Below are 20,673 nucleotides of genomic sequence, written 5' to 3'. Positions count from 1 at the left end.
AGTTCCCTAGAAAGGAATTTTGCATGTGGTTAAGGCAATACACCATGTATAAACCAAAGACAATTTATCCAGTCTGATTAGGGCTTTAATGCAGACTTCTGGTGTGACCTCTGTCTGATTATCAGAGACGACACAGAGAGGTCTGATGGAGCCTGAAAGGTAGTTTCAGTCTATTTTGGATCAAAAGAATAACTGTTTCATAGTTTAGAACACACAAAAAGAGAACTCCAGTCTCACACCTCTTTTGTCTCTTTGGACTGTAACTGTTTCTTGCTAACATTTTGTTACTTTATCCAAATCGAATGAACAGATGAAGAGAAGCAGGGAAGTTACTAGTATGCAAGTGTGCACATTTCACCTTGCAAATCAGAACTTGCACATACAAGACAGGCTCACAAGGCTGACTTTCTAAAGTTCATAGCACTTCAGCCATCTCTTAGCTATTTATAAAAAAAAATTATCCTGTTTTCTTCACTCAGAGAGTAGAATAGACTGTCACAAAATGTAGGAGGAAAATAAAAAAATCAACACCACATATAGCTTGAAATCTAAGGCAGGCACAGAGTAGAACTTCACATTCTTCTAATCAATGTAAAAAGATCAACCAAGTCAATATCCTTCCTTGCAGGTCATGCATTTCATTAAGTATTTTTACTGACTAACTATTAATCCTTTCAAATTAACAAGTCACAATTAAAAAAGAACTTCACATGTGAACAGGGAACTCAAGGCTTATTACCAGTTCTCACTCACAACAAAAACGCAGGTTTCCATACATTTTCACAAATTACAAATAAATATTTTCAAGGTCATGGGTTTGCCCTAACTATATAAACACGAATTTCTCAAGGAAAATGTGCGTAGTCCCTAAGCATCACAAAGAGAAAATCCATACATATCCCGGGGGGGTGAAAAGACAAGGCAGGAAGGGCAGATCACAAAAAATGCTGTTAATCTCCCCCAAAATCACTGACTTCCACCCAAATTTACCCAAAACTTACAGATCTGGGCTGTCCTGAGAATCGCCGATTGTAATCATTAACATCTTGAAGTACTTGGGTTGCACCCTGCTGATCTTCACCAAAGAGTGGTAAGAACAGTGTTACCTAAGCACAGCAGGGAGATTTTGTTACATGTGCAACTGTCTTTTAAATGGAGGCATTGTGAATTATAAATGAAAATGGTAATCTCCAGTTAACTAGAGAACAAACTCTGTTTTAGTTGAATATTTGGTCGGAAAATAAAACAAAAACTACTAACAGGGATACTGCTGCTAAGTTTTAACAAATTCATTGATTACAATTCTTTACAGTATATTAATTTTGAAAAAAATGTTATTAAAAATAAGAAAAAGAACCCTCCTTCTCAGACAGGCTTACAGGAAATTTTTCTGAACACCAAAATGGTTTCGGAAGTGGGATGAATGATCTGGAGAATAAAGCTAATTTACCAAATTAATCTAGTTTTGTTTCTTAAACTGAATATAAAATAAAGCAATCGATAAGGCAATTTTTTTCCCAACTTCAGAATGGCCTTGCATTTCAGCAAACAGGCAGCAAATTCACACTTTTGCATATGGATATTCATACCAAGACCAAGGACAATAATACTGAATAATGAGTTAAGAGGAAAAGATATAATCTTCAGCTCTTTTGTAAGCACAGAGAATTCTGCTATGTTCTTGTATTAACTTTCATGCAAACAGAAAAACATGTAAGGTCATATTCACATATATCTTACGTTATCTTTCTGTATGTGAGTTTCTGAAAACTTAAGACTTGAATTGGGAAGTGAATCTGATATAAAATTCAGGTTATCATAGGAAACAGAAAATGCATAGCACTTTAAATTATTACAATCTCCAAAAGCTCCCTCTGTACTGGCCACTAAACGTGTATCTGTGCAGTAGTCACATTTAGGAAATGACAGCAGGATTAGATCTACATTCAACTCCCAGCCCTGCCACAAACCTTCTGTATGACTCATGTTGTTCACGTGTACATACTTCCAAACCCCGTTTATAAATCAGACCTTATTCTTACTTCATAGGTGAGAATGAATGCATAACCATGCAAGCAGTGCCACCCAATTTACCTGTTACTCAGATAAAGAAGAATATCTATTTAAGGACAGACACTGCAACAATTGCTTCTTTTCCCCTTTTCCATCTTCCTCACATTTATGTTTTGTGTCACCCTCCTCACTGGCCGCACTCCAAACCTATACTAATTCTTCCTCAGTCATATCTATTTTTCTTTCCTTCCTCTGTGTTGTCACAGTCATTTCTCCTGCTGACACACACAATCAAAGCAGGATATAATGTATGGGGAAGGGTGTGCAGCACATTATATAATTCATCAGCAGTTACTAGCTCTGTAGTTTGTGCACTGTTAAAATAAAGATGTACTTTTGTTAAAACACACACTGTAAGACTCAGAGATCCTAAGTGTTAATGAGTTACAGGGACATATTTCAAACTGACAATGTAAGTTGCTCTGCGTAGGAAGTTAATGCTTGCTCTACAAAGCTCAAATTAATAATACATACAAACTAAAAATAGGGACAAAATAAGAAATTGACATGGGTAGGTTTTTTTGGCAGGGAGAGAAGGAAGGGAGAGGGTACTTCTCAGAAGCCAGCAGTATACTGCCTACTGGCAGCCCTCCACAATAGGCAGGTCTCTCAGATGCAAGTTCTGGTAAAGCTATTATTTAACATCCCAAACAGAAAGAGGCATAGTTGAGATCTTAAGATTTTCTGTTTTCATATACTCCTTTACAGAAAAAGGACTTGAGTTACCAGTGCTGTTCACTTAAATTTGAGTTGTAGAAACAATCTGTACTTCTTGAGCCGTTTGGCAAAGCAAAAAGTTTAAAAACCACCCTTAATGTTCACTATCTACATTTCACATACCCATATTCTTTCAGTTTCTCAGACTTACTCTGTCAGTTTCACTATTGCAGTTCACATGTAAATGCTTTTTTGTTAAGTTATATTAGATATATTGGTAAGATATATTAGATATATTTGGTAAGATATATTAGATAGCCAAACTATCAGGTCCATGATTACTTAAAATATTACCGTTTGTCGGCAGATTGGACAACGGATGGCACCAAGCCATGAGCCATACCTCCAGTAGGCAATAATACAGGAACCTGATGAAGGTAAGTTACAGACATTTAAGCTTCTGAGTTGAAACACCCATTGCATGAAATAGCACGTTACACACCAAAGAAAACAGCAGAAGTGTATAAACAGTTAGGTTAAACTATTTTTTTCTGGTGTAATTTTGTACATGGCATTAACTGAAGATTCCAAGAACCAATGTGTTCAAATTCAATGCTATTAATGAGAAAAATCCTGAATAGGTTCAACTGCATCATTAATTTTAAGGTATTACTTCTGAAAAGACAGAAACCTTCTTAATCATTAACTGAAAAAGCAAATAATCAGACATTTTACCAGTTTAAAATCCAGATGTCACAAAGATGTCAAGAGATGTAAAACCTATCCTAAAAACCTGGTTTTATTATCACAGTTTCAACAGATGAAGAAATATATAAAAGTCTGAGTACTTTTCCAAATTTGTAGATTCTTTCATTTAGACAACTAGGCACAGATGCACTATATACTCCATAGAACTAGGTGAATGCAGTTAACGAATCCTGCTGGGAACCTGAAGGCGAGGAAGCGAAACGGTACATAGAGCATTTGTATTTAAGTTTGAATATCTGAGCCTAAAAAAAAAAAAAAAAAAAAGGCAAAAGCTTTAAGCATTGTGAACTTAGTCTTAATTCTTCAGGACTTTCCAGAGAAAAACAAATCTCTGAGATAAAGACAATGCAAGCAGAATTTTTTACTCTTTCTAAACCAGTTATTTTAAAATTATACATTTCCAAATGTTTTTCAGCCTCTTCACTATTTTTCTTTCAGATGCATCTGGAAATAAGTTATACTCTGTCCTTGACATTTTCAAATTAAACCTCAGTTCCAATCCTGATAGCATAGGAAAAAACTGCAGCACAATCTCAAAGTGACTGTTTATTCACAAAAGTATTTTCTCAACAATTTATTTCTAATGCAGACTAGAAGATAAGCAGTTAAAAATCGAACAAAGTTTTGCATTAGGGTGACTGTACTAGTGCCAGAAGTTTGTATTTCTGTTCTATCTTTGCAGCTTGGGATTTTTGTTGCTTACCACAGAAGAGGTGTCCACAGTTTGTTTCTATAGGAAATGTAGCCTGTTGCAAACAGACTGGACAGGACATATCTGTATAGAAGCGATGTCTGTCACCAGCAGAAGCATCCTGTTGGAGCAGAGGAAAAATGCAAAGTGTTAGATACTATTTTTACATGTCTATCGAGTTTTAAAACAAACAATAAAACCAGTGTTCATTTAGTAGAAGTCAAACATTCAAATGCAAAAACTATGTGAAATGAAAGCAAAATATATTTAAATTCAAAAATCAAACATACTTAAATGCAAAACTGGGTGCACTAATCAAGTTCTTGTGACAAACACATTATTTTATCTTCAGTTGTTACATAAGTATGTGCTTCAATCAAATTAAAGACCACAAAGAAAGAACCTCCTTGGTCCTTCATGTTAAGTTACGTTATGCATGCTGAAGCATGAGTAATTCAGATTAAGAATGGTACTTTGTTATCCCAAGCAGTTTTGTCCATACCCGGGTAACTGGCATTGCTCACCAGCTGCAGTATTTCAAGTTCCCAAGTGCAAGCATAGACATCAGTTTGTGTATGTCACTGCCATAAAATTGTTTTTTCTCATGTTGCCATATTTATTTTCCACACGAATATGCACTGTAGTTAAAAATCTGTCATTATTTTAGGAAGTATTATGATGAAAGACTCTTCTCAATACTCTCCAAAAGTATGGCTTTTCAGTCTAGGGTTGAGAGTCAGCAATTTCCAGTAATATGGCCTAGACTCTCCCATCCCCTCCTCTACATGTAAGAGCTGGATGCAGTCATAGAACCATAGAATGGTTTGGGTTGGAAGGACCTTTAAAGATCATGTAGTCCAACTCCCCTATCATACACAGGGACATCTGTCACTAGATCTTCAAAGGCCCATCCAACCTGACCTTGAACGCTTCCAGGGATGGGGCATCCACAACTTTTTTGGGCAACGTGGCCTAGTGTCTCACCACCCTCATGTAAAAAACTTCTTCCTTATGCCACACCTAAACCTACGTCTCTCAGTTTAAAACCACTGCCCCATGCCCTGCCATTAAAGGCTTGGATAAAGTTTCCCTCTGTCAACTCTGTTGCCTGGGCTCTTCTTGTTGTGCCATTGTTCCACTACACATAGTTTATCAGTCTAAACATCTAACCTCTGTCCCGTGGCAGCAAGCTGTACTCCAGATTTCCTTTCCTTTACCACTAAGTTCCCAGGAACACTGCAGGAAGCACACAACAATCAAACACACTCCACCTTGTGGCAAAAAATTGTTTTAAAAAAGAACCACCCAAATATTTAATTTTAATTACTTATCAATTTTAAAATGCCTACATTATCTCATTACTTGATAAAGTTCAAGGATGCCTCTGTACAGTAAGTAAGCTTCCATAGCTTTCAAGACCAGCTTCTTCCAGAATCTCACAGAAGTCTACTCTACCACAAACCAGGCAGCTGAACAATGCCAACACTTAGCACAGCACCTGCTCAGTTTGAAGCTGCTGACGAAGAGCTCGCACTAGCTCTTGATTTTCTGGGTGTATGTTCTGATGTTCATTTCTGTGAAAGGAAATATAAGCAGTAAGAAAAACTGAACGCTGTGACCCAACACTGAGAATTATGAAAAAATACTTGTACAAAGGGCAAAAAAAATCATTCTTTCCTGCTATAAAGCATTTTAAAGGAAGTACACAAATAATTAAGGAAACAGGACATTTATTTTAGATCCTAAATTACTCTGGACATTTAAAGTTGTACAGCAGCAAGATTTTTCAGAGACTCCGTAATCAAATCATGTTAAAACTAGATTTTAATCTGAAAAAAAATTAAGCCATTAACCTGCAAAAAAATCAAGTTGCTTGAAAGCTTTTATATTCCTCATGCAGAAATATTTTTGGTCTCCACTGCTAGTTTTTGTACTGTTGGTCTACTCACAGATATCTTTCTTATTTTTTCACTCACTGCTTAAGTTATAGAGTTGAAACTCCCTAATTATTTCACTTTTATCTGATACATGAAACAGTAAGGCAAAACATTTACATAAGACTGGGTAGACAAACTCTTAGATTTAGAACATTGAATTTATGTAACTATCAGCAGACTGGATATAAAAATAAATCACTCTTTTTAAATAACTCTTTAAAAAGAAAGATTCTACAGGCAAGAAAACTACAGGTTAGAGATGCCAAGGGGAATCACAGGGAACAGATTCACTGAAGAAAGGAGGCTGGATATTACAAGTTTGAAATTCAAAAGCACAACGAGAACAGAACTGGAATTAAAATCGTGCTGACAACATTAAGAGGTGCTGAGTTACAATCAACATGAGCCCACAGCATCGTATTCAGAACTGAATTTTTATGCTTTATTTATTCATATGGATTTCTCTGGCGATATATACTGCTCAGCACTGTTGACGTCTCAGCTGGATTCTGTTCTCCATTTTGGGCTAAATGCATAAAAACATGTAGAAAAGTTGGAGGAAGTTCAGAAGAGTAAGAAGGATGGCCTACATTTTTTAAACGTTAAGAGAAAGAGTGAAGAAATGTCAGTTCATACAGCAGACTGCTCATGGAGAGAAAAGGGGACAGGATAAGGCTTTCATTCCATAAATATGAGCAATTATTTCCCACGGTTATCTAGGGTTGGTGCAAAAAACATTTCTAACTACTAAACGTACAAAATCAGAAAAGGTTACCTCAGGGTATTGCAATCTATCTTTGACTAAAGTTAAATCAAAAAACAGGTTGCACTGCTTCCAGGGATGATCTAGACAAACTGATCTTCTGTCAGAGCTGAGGGCTGGACTGGCTGAATTTTTAGGCCATTTGCTTGTTGCAGTTCTATTTACATGATTTCCTCAATGGCTCTAGGAACTGCAGTATTTTCCTTCATTTGATGTGGTCAATCATAATACTGCATTACAGATATCTTTTAACATTCTGCCTCCTTCATTCTTTCTTCAGAGGAACAGACAAACCCCATATTTTTCATACTAATAATTACACGGTTATCTGTAAAAAGTAAATTTATTTAACACTGGTGTGGGTGACATGAAAATTTAATGATGGGAAGCTTACAGCTGGGTCTCAAGAGTCAAGATTTTGTGGATGTTGTCTGTCATATGTGTTATACATACAAAAGTATTTTTCTGTTTAGATGCTACAAATTAGCATATTTTGCACCTTCACTTCGCCAGACTTTGATATATATTGAAATTCAATTGGAATCACACACATGTGGAAGGTGTGAATTACAAGCCCATTTATTCCGATTCCTTCATAAAGAACTTACTGCAAATTTGCTGCTTAAGTGTTCATTTATATGACTTCAGTATCACATACTACATTGAATATATGAGGGTATCTGTGGAGCTGTAGAGGTACGCTGTGCACATCTGTCATTTACGCATAAGATGCTGAGGTAGCAAAACACTGCGCAATGTCCAGGAGGGGACAGACAGAGCTTAAGACATATCCAATTCATAACTTCCTTCATGCAATTATTGTGACAAAATAAATGAAAACTACTATGGTGCTATGTTAATTACAGGCATTATCAAACACAAGCCAGAAAGAAATAGTTAGGTGCAAAGACTTCTAATTTCCCCATTTCTGAGTGTTAGCACTCCATAACTTGAGGAAAAAGGTCCCATGATGTGGGAAGATTGTACTATGTATCACAATGGGCTCCACCAGAATATCAGTATCAGAAGGAGGAAGGCTGCCTACTCATTCAGTGTGCAGTCTCACACATGGAAAGGGAGGGGTGGTACTGGTGTGGGCTGGTGTATCACCCTGTGCAATGGTGGCCATTGTTCACTTCCAAGGATTAAAATCTCACTTCTACTGAAAATACTGACTTGATCTAATAATCAAACAACATGATGGAATAGAAAAATGAGAGGAAGAGATCTAAATTTGCAGATTCTTAAGCATGGATTAGGTAAGTCATATTAGACAAGTAAGGAATCTCTGATACAAAACAGTGGAGGGTCAGGCTCTCTTTAATTTGTTGCATGAACTATGCTTTTACAGTTTCGTTTATAATGTGATAACCTACTCACAAGTTTAAAAGATGATGGAAAAAATCTGGCTGCATTTTATAAAAACTTATAACTCAAAGACATACAGGTTTTGCAAAAGTATCTTCCAGTGACTGAACAAAACATCTGCAATGTAGTACATACATTAATTACTGCTAATAGGTTTCTCCACCAAAAGCAGAGAGGCCTTCAGCTCATGCCCTGTTCTGATGTCTCACGGAGTTCTCCCTTCTGGAAACAAGTACAGCAACCATATTCCTTAACAGTTCTTTCCATGTTTCACTTCTGCCCCCTAAAAATCTACTGCAACGCTGCTTACTTTCCCTTTTTATTCAGTTCCTGCAACTTTATTCATTCCCCTGAACTTTCTTTCAGGTATTCTTAGCCTGGACCTGTTCCTACTCAACTTAAGTATTTCAGATATTGCATACAGAAGTGTGGCTGGCAAAGAGACTGGGTTAATAGACACAGTACAAGGAACACACAGACCACTGTATGGCCCTAAGTTAACTACAGAAGAAAATACTCCTTTTCGCCTCCAATTCCCCTTCAGTGCCAAATAAATAAAAATTATTATACTTCTTGTACTGTACAGGTTTTCTACTGTACTGTGCAGATTTTGATGGAAACAATACAAAGCAGGTAGCAGAAAAATACTGCTGAATACAGACAATTTCAGAAGGTACCAGAAGGCACAGTGGAGAGCTAAGAGGATGGTGATAGAACTTCCAGTACTCAGTCATACAGTGCAAAAGCAAACAAGCTTCAAGACTTCCGAAGTATGAAAGCTTTGTGTCCAAGTGAGTTTGCCCCTCCAGAAAATAAACCATCAGGACATGTAAGAGGATCCACAAACTTTTTACTTAGCTCATTACACTGTAGAGGTAGCTAGTAACTGGCCCTTTTCTCCCTCTCCAAGTAATCCTTCACCACTGATGTATCACCCCCCCTGAACTCCAATCCTGAGTGAATTCCCACTGCTCTTGCCCACTGCTGACACTTGTTCCATTCACTTTTCTTCCATGTTCCTAACTTACTTTCTGTTATGAAGTTAAAAAAAAAAACGTTTAAACAAAACGCTTAAAATTCAAGTCACAAATGCTAAAAATGTCAATGTAAAGGGTATAGAAAGCTTAAGAGAGCAGGGGGGAAAAAAGGCACTCTTGCAGCCATTTCAGTAACTGGAAGAGCCTTAGAAAGAAAAACAAGGTGAAGTGCGTACATTTCTCAGACTCCTTTACTGTCTCCTTGGTCCTGAACAGCAGCACTGCCTGGCAGACCAACCAAACTTTCCCACTTCTGATTTCTTTTGTAGCTTGCTCTCAAATGTCTCCTACCTCACTAATATTTTTCATATGGACAGATCCTACTTGGTAAATTCCATAATGCCAGTGCATCATTAAAACTGAGTTCTCTTAGTTCTTAAAACTCTTCTGTGTTCAGAAGTCTACAGACATCCATTAAAAAAACCCCAGCATATCTGAAGCTCAGACATTTTCCCAAATCACACAGGCTAAGGTATTTGTTAGGTTGTAAGGAAAACCTCTGAAATGAAAAACAAGCTTTGATTACTTGACCATGAAAGCTACTGAATTATGAACTTAAGCATTTGCTTTACAGAAAGCATATTAAAATCCACTGTTTTCCAGCATACTAAATTATATACAAATCAGTCAATCTATTCAGGTTTGAGTTTTTTGGGGGCTTTATTTTTTTGGAAGGAGACTGCAACTAGACTATACATTAGAGGATTACATCCAATCTTGATTGTAGTGTCATTATTGGCAAGCCTGTACTTTGTAAGCAGATATGACACACCAGCCACTTAGACTGTGAATTCAGCCATGTTCAGTCTTAAGGAATGATGAACATTATTCAGTTTGATCATATGAAGACAAGGTAGAGTTAAACATCACTTTTGAGAAATTAATTATTTCATTCTAACTGTGAATTAAATTATGAAACTCTGCCAAATAATTAAACAGAGTAAGTGATCAAGCAACCTTTTTTTAACATCACAAAATCACAGTTGTTTTATATACCAATGCAAAAATTTGTTGAGAAAGTTAGAATTTTACATATGCAGGTATGTTGATTAATTCCTGTCAACATATTCTCTCACCTTAAAAGCGTATATACCAGAGCAGCAATGAAAGTGAAACTGAGCACAACTGCCACCAGTACCTGGTCACTTATTCCTTCTATAACTGAATCATTATCTAGCTTCAAACTCTGAACTTCTGCTTGGTGACTGGCCATCACAGCTCTAAAATGTAAAAAGAAATATATAAACATACACACACTTTTTGAACAAGTTACCAATATGTATACAGATGTATTCATACACACAAATTCCTGAAGCAACAGATTAGTCATTACTGGGGGAAAAAAAACAGTAAAAGAAAAGGGAACAAAGGTGTTTTTACCAAACGTTGAGCTTGCTGCAGAGGACTGCAAAACATTTGTCTTGCGCAGTGGCAAACAAGTCTTAAATGACTGTGTTGTGATCTGAAGAGTTTTTTTTAAATATCAGGTAGATACTTTACGTGGGAATCTTTACCAGACAACTTGCCTAGGAATAGGTCACTGTTGAATTTGACATATTATAAGGACAGTTCATTTAAAAAAGGTGTAATGGCTCTGCATTACCAAGAATTTTAGCTATTACATGACTCATCATTCCTGCTAGGCTAACATAACATAAGAACCTAATTTTCACCACTTATGTGAAGAAACAAACAAGGACATTTGGGGTTTAGCTGTTTTTTAAGGGTTAAATGCCCATTTGGATACATAGGAATCACCCAATGCACTTCATATTTTATCCGTATTTTCTAAGCTTTACCATCTTTCAGCTGGAAGGATGGGAAAAACTTGAAAGAAAGAGTATTATCAGGCTTCCCTAGTTAGATAATTTATTTTATATTAATTTCATATATGCAACAAGCAGAATGACTTGCCAACGCTAACATTTATTACCCTACAGCTGGAGACAAGCAAAATAAAATAGTTTCCAACACACTGCTAAATCACTCCTGTTTTAAACAGGAAGTGAAATGAACCACAGATGTGGATATCATAAAACCAGGAGAGTGACATTAACTTGCAAATGACTGAAAAGTCATACTGAAGCTGTGTCCATACACAAAGTATTTTTCATACAGAGCTGAGAAAATTTCAGCATCAGTTTATGAGGTCAGGTAAGACTGGTACCATTCACTTTACTTCCTAGTCCAGTGTGCGTGCCTTAAGCTTGCAAACTTTCATCAGTGCTTCTCTACTCCACAGCTCATGTGTCATTTTTTAATTTGAGCCTTGCTGTCTAGCAAACATCACTAGACACTGTCTGGCCCTGAATTAATTGCAAAACTGAAATGGAACAAGTCATTAGGATTTTAGTGCATACCTTTAATGACTACCCTGGCAAAATTTCAACACGTCAGTCTACCGCTAATAATTTGGAAAGATTAACTTCCCCCAAAGGTGGAACACCAGTGACTCATCAAGAGTAATTTTTAAAGTAGGTCAATATTGACCAAGTTTTCATATATACTAAAGAATAAAAGACTAGATCTTTGTGGAAAGGTCTTACATAGGAACAAGAGCCTATACAAGGAGTTACAGCATTTCTCTGTGTAGCTAGTTACACAATTACATTGCTATAAAGGCATGAAGCTAAGGTGTTGTGGAAGTTTTCTGAGCAGCAGTTCCTTATCACTGAGGATCTGGACTGGTAGGTGTGCTGTGATGCCTCCCCAGCTCAACATTCCCAACCTGTATGATTTATTTCTTTGCATATCCAATCCTGGAAGAAGCTTCTCTTTCCTTCAATCAACATTCTAGGAAACTAATGTTCCATACTGTGCCTCAAGCAGCGTGCTTGTATCTTCAATTCCTAAGACTTATCTCCTTAAGTACTATCACCAGTCGACTAATTTTTACTATGTCACATTTATTTCTGGGTTGACCACTCAGTACAAAACTAGAAGGAAATGCCAAGGAACTACCGTGTGATGATTCCTCCATTGTCCTGCATCAGCTCTGTTAGAACAGACCAACATGCTAATAACAACTACATCACATTAAGTGTTCTGCACTTCTTTTCAGAAATACACGCTGTGGCAGAGACATGTAGATGATTTAACTGCACTTTTGGAAGGCAAGTGTTGCTCACACTGTCACCTGAAAGGCTTCCTGCGTCACTGCTTGCTTGGTGTGCTCTGAAGCCAACACAGGAATTGTCAGTATCACACAAAGTTAACTCGGTTTCCCCGAACAGCCTTCAAGATATTCGCTCTAGAGCTCCCTCTCCCTCCCTGCATGATCCTTGCAACAGCACTCTTAACCCTTACCTGCCTACCGTTAATAGCACTCAGTGCATCTGTCTGCCTTCATTTCTACTCGCGCACTCTTTTTGAAATCCCAAACTATGGTGCCAATGTTAGCAGCAAAATATGTATAAGAAATACACAGATCCTCACCTTCTCTTCCTTCCCGCACATAATGCCAGTTACTCGTATCTACTTCACCGTTTTGATTACCACATACGACTTTCTCGATAACCATTTTCACACAAACTTAAGTGTCCAAATGAAACTCCTGCACAGTCTCTCTGGCTACATAAAACACCACTCCCTCAAAAGCTTCGTATTCATCTACATATCAATACTGACAAGATGTACAGAGAGGGGAGTGGAATCTCTGTCTCAAGTCTTTCTCCCAGCTTCTTCTATTACTAATTTCTAAGAAAATGGGTTACCAATGCTTAAGGCTCATGTTAATGATTTAACTTACTTGCTGCTTCTGGACAGCCAACAAGTGCTAAGCATATTCCCCTCATTACCTCTAGCATTTTTTTTGAATCAGACCATTGCACAGGAGGGCTGACATGATTTGTCTACACTACAAACCACAAACACAAGAGCTTCACTTCGAAAGACCAATACATACTTTCTCAGAACAGTCATTCAAACCTCAGAGACAGTAACAACCTCCTTCTAGTCTTATCCCTGGGCTAGCACGTAAAAAAAAGCAACAGCTACAAGGAGAACACTGCTAAAATACACTATTTGAAAACCGTCTGACTGGAGGAAGGAATTTTCTGATCTCAAATCTGTTTTGAACACTTTCAAACAAAATACCTAGAACTGCAAGCTTGCAGTTCATGTTTCTTCAGGTGCAACCACAACAGCTAATGAACATATCTGCAGTGGTCTGAATGTGTAATAGATTGGCTAACAGTCCTAGAATAGTTGCTAGGAATCTTGCCTCCCAGTGCATGTGTTTTGCAGTGATGCTCTTTCAGTTGGTACAATTAATAAGCAGGATATAGGAGACTTAATTCTAAATGATGTAACGATGACCCTTCAGTCTTCAGAGACGTCCACTGATAAGGACTAAGCGTATGCCACAGAAGACTTTCAGAACCAGAACTTTCAGAAACCTAATCTTTCCTAAAATAATAACCACTAATAATTTTATGTCATTTAATGGGAACTTTATGTGGTTTGTATTAAATTCAATCTTTTTATGCTGATCCATTACATTTGTCTCATTATGCAAAAATAACAGTATTTCATCAACCTTTTCATCATATTACCCTTTTCAGATCAGCATTCCACACCACAGGCTTTTCAGACATTATCGTTAAAGCGGGTCTTTCTTCTCTGTAGATTTATGCTACTTCTGTTTCTTTTTAAAATTACAAAGAAGGTTTGAATTTTTTTTTAATGCTGTGGCTCTATTTTTTCACACAAGAAATTAATTCCTGCCTATACTAACTCTCTGAAATTAACACCAAAAAAGTATCAAATTAATAGAATGACTTCAGGAAAAAATAGGCAGTAATTGAAAACAGATTAAATTTTGCGAATTCATGTTTGGTTACACCTAGGATTTTTTCTCCTTTTAGCCATTTAACAAGGATAGCTTCCTTAATTGAAATGATAACCCCACCCTGTGTTCCAAATAAGGGGATGAAAGCCAAACCACACTTAATGACACTCACATCAGAATTGGAATTTATACAATCAACTTCTAAATGTGAAATGTATTAGTTTAAAATCTGACAAAATCTGACAAAAGTTTAAAAATCTGACAAAAATGTTAGGCCTTTTTCCTACATCAAAAGCAACGACAAAAGAGCCCAGAACTTAATTTCCAGTTTCATTTAATCTCATCTTTAAACTACTGGCTCTGGCTTGAAGTAAAGCAACACAACTGCTCAGTAAGGGGAAAAAAAGATGAATGACTCTACTGTTCCTCTTGGGGTAGCTAAGTTACAGGTGGACTTTGCAGCACAGTACTTAAACTGGGATCAGGTTTATCTGCATTAGGATTCTTGATAGCTACAGAATGTGAAAAACATCAGACTAAATTGTCCAAAAAATGCTTGGAAATAGAAAGGAAGGGAATTTAGCATTTGTAAAAATCACACCGTTTTGTTTGTAAAACCCATCACAGACTAACCATGTGAACACAAGATCACCTCATTTATTATCAGTTTTTCTGAGAGTGATCACTGACAGAAAGCAATGCTAAGTTACTTACATTTCAAGTAAGAACCCACAGGCCTTAGAAGTTACATTTCTCCCTCTGTGGCTACATATAAACAATGCATGCAAGTTTACGGGGGGGGGTGGGGGGGGTGGGGTGGTGGGGAAAGAACCATAATGAGGATACTGCAATTACAATGTCTTTTATTCTTGGAAACTCATACAGATCACATGTGAGGGCATGAGGAAATACACTAGCATGGATGTACTCTTTCTTCATTTTTCAGATTTGAAAAGTATTAGGAAAACTTTCAACATTCAACATACTGCACAGCTAGAACAATGCCCCATGTCATGATTCATAAAGAATGAAAAACCACCCTGTGTTTGCCATGATACGCTGAACAATTGTCAGTTATCCAAAGTCAGAACATCCCCATAGATTTCTTAAGGATTTGAACTTTTCCAGGTTTATCAGGGAAGTACCATACACTAATATACTCTCAAAACCAGAGATTTTAGGACCCACTACCAAAGGAATATACAAGCATAATGAAAAAGTAGTAAGAGGCTCTCTTCAGGGCTGAGAAGTAAACAATGAGATAACACACAAGTGATACTGCCGAGATCCAAAATTAATAACCAAGAGCAACATTTCATTGACTTTGAGAGCATGGTAGAATTTGGTCATCAACTAAAAAAACATGTTGGGTAACAATGCGTCATTGCAGGGATGAGCCAAGAGTGAACCAGACAACAAAACAATTGGGTTTGTTTTTTTGGGTTTTTCTACTTAATCTTTTCAGTATTTTCTTCTTGATGCAGTACTGACAACCACCCTCCGTGCTTGAAAGAAAACTGTAAAATTAAGACAGTAGTGGTGGGCCAGGGTGCAAGTCAGAGCCTGTAATTACTTTTGCCAGTTGTCTTTTATCAGCAGAAGCATTACCTCCCTCCTTAAAAATACTACTTAACTGACAGGGATCGTGTGTTTCCCAGGATAAGCTAATTCCTCTCCAATTAGTAAAATATTATGAGTCATATTTTTTTAAGAGCAAAAAGGCTTTAACGCCTTAAATTTTTTTTCCATGATAAAAGGAACCAACAAACAAACAAAGGTTTAATTTTTATCAACAGGTCTGTAATAAAATTGACCTGCTTTAGGTAACAGAAATCAACTTTTAAGAATAAAATAAAGTAAATTTATTCTGTAACCCACCCCTTGCATGCATATAAGCTTACATTGAAATATCTAAGGCATACATATATTCAGTGTTTTTCATTTAAGCGAAGAATAGAAATAAATCCCCCAAATAGACAAAATTCTTAAATGTGGGGCAATAATTGAGACCTCAGTCATCAGAAGTTATTCAATTACTTCCTGCTTCAGAGTAGCAACAGCTCGTGTAGCTACTGTCAGTGGTTGAGAAAAGGACTTTATGAATGGATCTGATCCAGCAAACTGGATCCTTGTTGGAGGAAAATGCCAGATCAGTGCTACTGTAGGCTGTACACCTCAGCTTTGTCCCCTGTATAGCCCAAACCAGGACTGCAAGCGCAGTCAGCTGATAGATGCTAGACAATAAGAGTTTAATATTAGTAAGACTATGCCTGACAGTTCAAACGAGCTTTTTAGAACAGGAGACCCTGACCTTTAGAAGGCTGAAACGATGGAGATTGTCTATTGTGATTACTCAGAACTGGGACGTACGGAACCTGAAGCAATCATCCTTGAAAGAAGAAGCAAAATAGCGAGGTGATCAAGATACGGAACAACTTGTGAAGCCAACTGTCAAGATAGGAACTGATACTAGATTTATTGTGGAATCAAGAGATTATGTAATATTTAGGTAGATACTAAAAATATGTGACTGAAAATCTTGTAAGCTTGTCACTCTCTGCAGAGGTGACCCAATGCTGCTGGACCGATTAAAACATGCAAACCTAGAGTAACCCATAAGAGTTCGAGTTTCTTCTTTTACATCCTACAGTTATTTTTTACTCTCCTTCATGAAAAGCTCAAAGGTGTGCCTATTTTGCATTCAGAAGGGGTTAAAACCAGCAGGCCTTAAGCATGCATAACAAACAGCAAATGGATAAACAGCACTAAAGACTCTAGCTGAAGTTAACTAGCCTGAATCAGCTGAATCCTAACCGGTACACTTTATCCATGTACTTCAGTGTACTAAAGCTGGCCTTTGAAATAGCAGTGCAGACATACCTAACATTATAAAATATATATAAGGGAAGTGGTGGATGGTGCACTCAGAAAAAGTGGTTTTGAGGAAACAGGATTTGTTAGCTTCTCATTTTTTTGAGCATAGTCTAATTTGAATAAAGCACACACAATAACCTCTAGTATTAAGTATCTCCATACATTTAAAAAATCAGGAGGAGACCACCCAAAGGGCATATTTACTAAGGGAAATAAAAAAAGAGTAAAATATAGCAACATACGAATTGACAAGATAAATTCTGTGACTTTTGAACACCTTACTAGGATTTCAAGCAGTCTGTTAACACAACATTATGATGAGTTAGCAGCAACCTTGGAGTCACAAATCAGTTTGCCTGATACAGCAAAATTAGAGCCAAACTCAGCTATATCATATTCAGCTATCTCTTCACCATAAACCACCTTTGCTTTCAGGAGTACACTGACTACATTTATAGGCATGCATGCTCTTTGCAAGAGAAAGGAAAAAGCCTAGAGAGTCTTGCCAAAATAGGGGAGAGGGCCATTTCAGTAGGCAAATAATCATTTTGCTGAATATACCTTAAGAACTGACCAGCTGAGGCACTTGCCTGGTAAAACAGGTCTCTGCAAAGTCTGTCAGCACTTGCTGAGGCACATTTTTTCCTAAACAGAAAAAGGAAAAAAAAAAAAAAAAAGAAAAAAAAGAAAAAAAGAAAGTAGATGTTCTACTTTTGCTGGTGGGATCATGCTTTGCAAGTTAAAAATACTACAGATGCAAACTCCAGATGTAATTCTGTAAGGGAAAATAATCCCAAGTTACTACACATTCTACTGTGAAACAAAGTCTCCAATCATTTTCCCCATGAGCCTGAAACTATGTTGATGGCTTGAAGCAAAAAGACAAAATCAATAGTCTGTATAGCATTAATATTTGAACTATCTGTCTGGGTGACATGCGACCTGTGTAAAACAATCTCCGACAAAATGTTCCACTGCTCTGTAAACCTAAAACATACTGAAAAGTATACAGCCCTAAAAAAAAAAAAACAGGGTAGAACTGAATTCATATGGAGTTAGGAAGATGAGAAAGAGCCTGCCAACACTTTCAGTTTGGATATCTGACTTTTCTGATCAGACAGGAAGAAAAAGGAAATAGTCAATTATAATGTTTACTGGAATATGGTAATATGTCAGCTAAGAATGAAAAGGCTTTATCTCTCTTTTAAGAAAAGTACCCAATAATTCTTTACTGCAGAAAACAATGCTTTGGTATATAAATTCATACCTAAAACAGCAAGACAAAAAGTATTATTGTATTTGCTTGCATCAACAAAATACAAAACATAAGCTACACACCATGACAACAGGCAAAGCAGCATGGGAAATGGGTACATAAAGGAAGATGTGGCAGAAAGCCTTAAACACTGAAATACACCTGTGAAAGCATCGTTTGTCAGAATAAGCACATAGCTTAAAGTACACATTAAAACTTGGAATGAAAAGTTACAGTTGCACAGCTTACATAGCTTTCTAAGACTTTTTAACCCATTGTAAAAGCTACCTTTAAATGAAGGCAGTTTGAATTCTTATCTTAAAAATGAAAACAGCAGGTTATACAACGAGATCAGTAAGAAGGTACTTTAAATGGAAGAAATTTAGAGTTTTCCTAGCTTTTACAACTTAATTCAAAACAGGCTGACATAAAGGAAAACTCAGATTTTGCCCATGCTACCAACTTATTTAATGGAAGAACTGTGAGAAATCAGGAAGAAAGCGGCAGTTACCACAACCCTTCCTTTCTTAGTTGTTTATCTAATCCTCAGCTGTTACCAGTACACTGTATTGGCTAATCCATATTGCTGCACATCATGACAGTTGCTAACAGGGAACTGTACAGTTTACCACAAAACCTAACAATTTCATTGTAAACTTCGGATGGCCCAAAACTCAACTGACTACTGAGGTGTTCCTTGAGCTCTTCAGGCAATCCCTCTGCACCAAGATGGAGAGCTACTCTGCCTGGGGCAGCAAGGACACAGAGCCCCTCTGGCCACTAAACACACTCCTCTTAGAGATGAGAAATTAATCGAATTAAGTGCAGCTAACGCTAAATAAGTAACTTTTCTCTTATGTTAATTGTTTTTTACTATAACAGAGAGAAAGTTTACGTCACTTGCTACTCCAAAAAGAGAAGAGCCTTGCATAGGCTGCTCCTTCCGCAAGCCAAGCCGTATTACTAGTAAAAGCATCCTCACCAGCCAACGCTACCGAGGCCAGGGGACAGCCGGGGCTCGGAGTGCCGCTGGACGCAACTCCCGGCCCTGCCCGAGACCCTCCGAGGCAGCCCCTACCCGCCACCGGCCTGCCGCCGCCGCGGGCACACACAGGCGGGGAAAAACGGCCAAGCCCGTGGAGGGCCGTGCCCCCACCCCCAGCACGCCTCGGGGGCACCAGCGGCCTACAGGGGCCCCCACGGCCTGCGCCCCACGTCGTCTCATCACGCCTCACGACAGCACCGATCCCCAGGCACCGCCGCCTCCGGCAGCGCGCTTAAACACCGCCGGGCCGGGCCGGGCCGGGCCGCACCAGAAGGGAGCGAGCGACGCGGCTGACGCCCACGGCGCTGCTCACGCCCCCCGAGGACCGCGCCCCCCCCTCCCCGCCCCCCGCCGGTTGAAGCGGAGCGGGGGTGGGGGAGCCCCCGCCGGGTCGGGCCGTGCCGGACGGAGCCCCCGACCCCGCCCCTTCCCCTCAGCGGCGCGGGGCGGGGCGCGGCCCCGCGCGGGGGTACCTCAACTCCCGGCGCGCGCACGACGGTCGCCACCGGCCGCGGCCCCGCCCCCGCCAGCGTCGCGACGCTGCGTCGCGCTTATCCCGCCCCCGCGCGGCGAACGGACGGCGCAGGCGCGCCCGGGTGGGTCTTGCCAGGTCGCTCTGACGTGTCGACGCCAGGGCACGGCCCGGAGCGGGGCGGGCGCCGGCGGTACTGGCCTGGCCGCGGCCGTTGGCCCCTTTGGCTGCGCCCACCATGTTCAACGTGTCGAGCCTGGAGCGGGCTGAGCTCGGGGAGAGCCTCCTCACCTGGGTAAGTGCTGCGGCCGCCAGCCCCCCGCCCGCAGCTGGGCCGCTCGGCAGGCACACGGCTCCGTGCGCCGCCCCGCCGCCGCGGCCCTGCTCCGGCGGGAGAGGGGGGGCTCGCTCCGCCTCCCGAGCCCCTGCCCGGGCCGCACCCTGGCGCTCGGGCCGGTTCCCGTCCGGCCGGGATCGGCGGAGCCCTGGCGGACCCGCCCCGCCTCGCCTCGCCCGGCCGCGGCGGGGCCGGCGGCCTAGGGGCTGCGCGGGGTGGGGAGCCCTGCGCCGCCGTGGCTCTGCCTCTGCGTGGGGGGAACAAAGGGAGTGGCGCTCCGCGGCCCGGGCGCACGGCGGGGGGTGGCACACCTGGGCGCGCTTACCCCGGCCGCGCCCCCCGCCCGGTCCCGGCGCTGCCCGTGGTTTTGAGCCTTCCGCCGGCCCGCGCTGCGTGGCAGCGCCCCGTGTGCCGGTGCCGCGTTTTTCAAACCGGCCGGCTGCGCCTCGCAGCTCCCTGACCAGAAACTTTATTTTCGTCTGTTTCTTTCTCTGCATTTTTAAGTAGTACTTGAGCCTCGAGAGGCAAAATTCACCTTTGCAGTCGGAGATAATCCATTATCAGTCTAAGAATTACCTCTTCTTGTTTTGACATTCGGAGCTTGGTC

The 20,673-nt window shown here is 39.8% G+C and overlaps 2 protein-coding genes across 12 annotated transcripts in view; one reads left to right on the top strand and one right to left on the bottom strand.

Moving 5' to 3' along the window:
• The window catches only part of RNF170 (ring finger protein 170), a 50,457-nt gene extending 30,602 nt beyond the window's left edge, over nt 1-19,855 (bottom strand). The window contains exons 1-7 of one of the 9 annotated variants that reach the window (XM_080372064.1): nt 19,731-19,855; nt 17,519-17,602; nt 10,371-10,514; nt 5,688-5,763; nt 4,202-4,310; nt 3,085-3,158; nt 1,002-1,106 (exon numbers count right to left, since the gene is read on the bottom strand). In XM_080372064.1, the coding sequence (XP_080228190.1) occupies nt 1,002-1,106; nt 3,085-3,158; nt 4,202-4,310; nt 5,688-5,763; nt 10,371-10,507 (501 nt within the window). In that variant the 5' untranslated portion in view covers nt 10,508-10,514; nt 17,519-17,602; nt 19,731-19,855. The other 8 variants (XM_080372067.1, XM_080372065.1, XM_080372069.1 and 5 more) reach the window with 8 other exon arrangements.
• HOOK3 (hook microtubule tethering protein 3) overlaps nt 19,851-20,673 on the top strand; it is a 94,108-nt gene continuing 93,285 nt past the window's right edge. For all 3 annotated transcript variants that reach the window (XM_080372041.1, XM_080372039.1, XM_080372040.1), the window contains exon 1: nt 19,851-20,024. In XM_080372041.1, the coding sequence (XP_080228167.1) occupies nt 19,968-20,024 (57 nt within the window). In that variant the 5' untranslated portion in view covers nt 19,851-19,967. The remainder of the gene's footprint in view (nt 20,025-20,673) is intronic.

This window comes from Falco punctatus (assembly GCF_963210335.1).
Source record: "Falco punctatus genome assembly, chromosome: Z".
Classification (NCBI taxonomy): domain Eukaryota; kingdom Metazoa; phylum Chordata; class Aves; order Falconiformes; family Falconidae; genus Falco; species Falco punctatus.
Note: the sequence above shows the minus strand (reverse complement) of the source record. Positions and strands in the feature narration are given on the sequence as shown.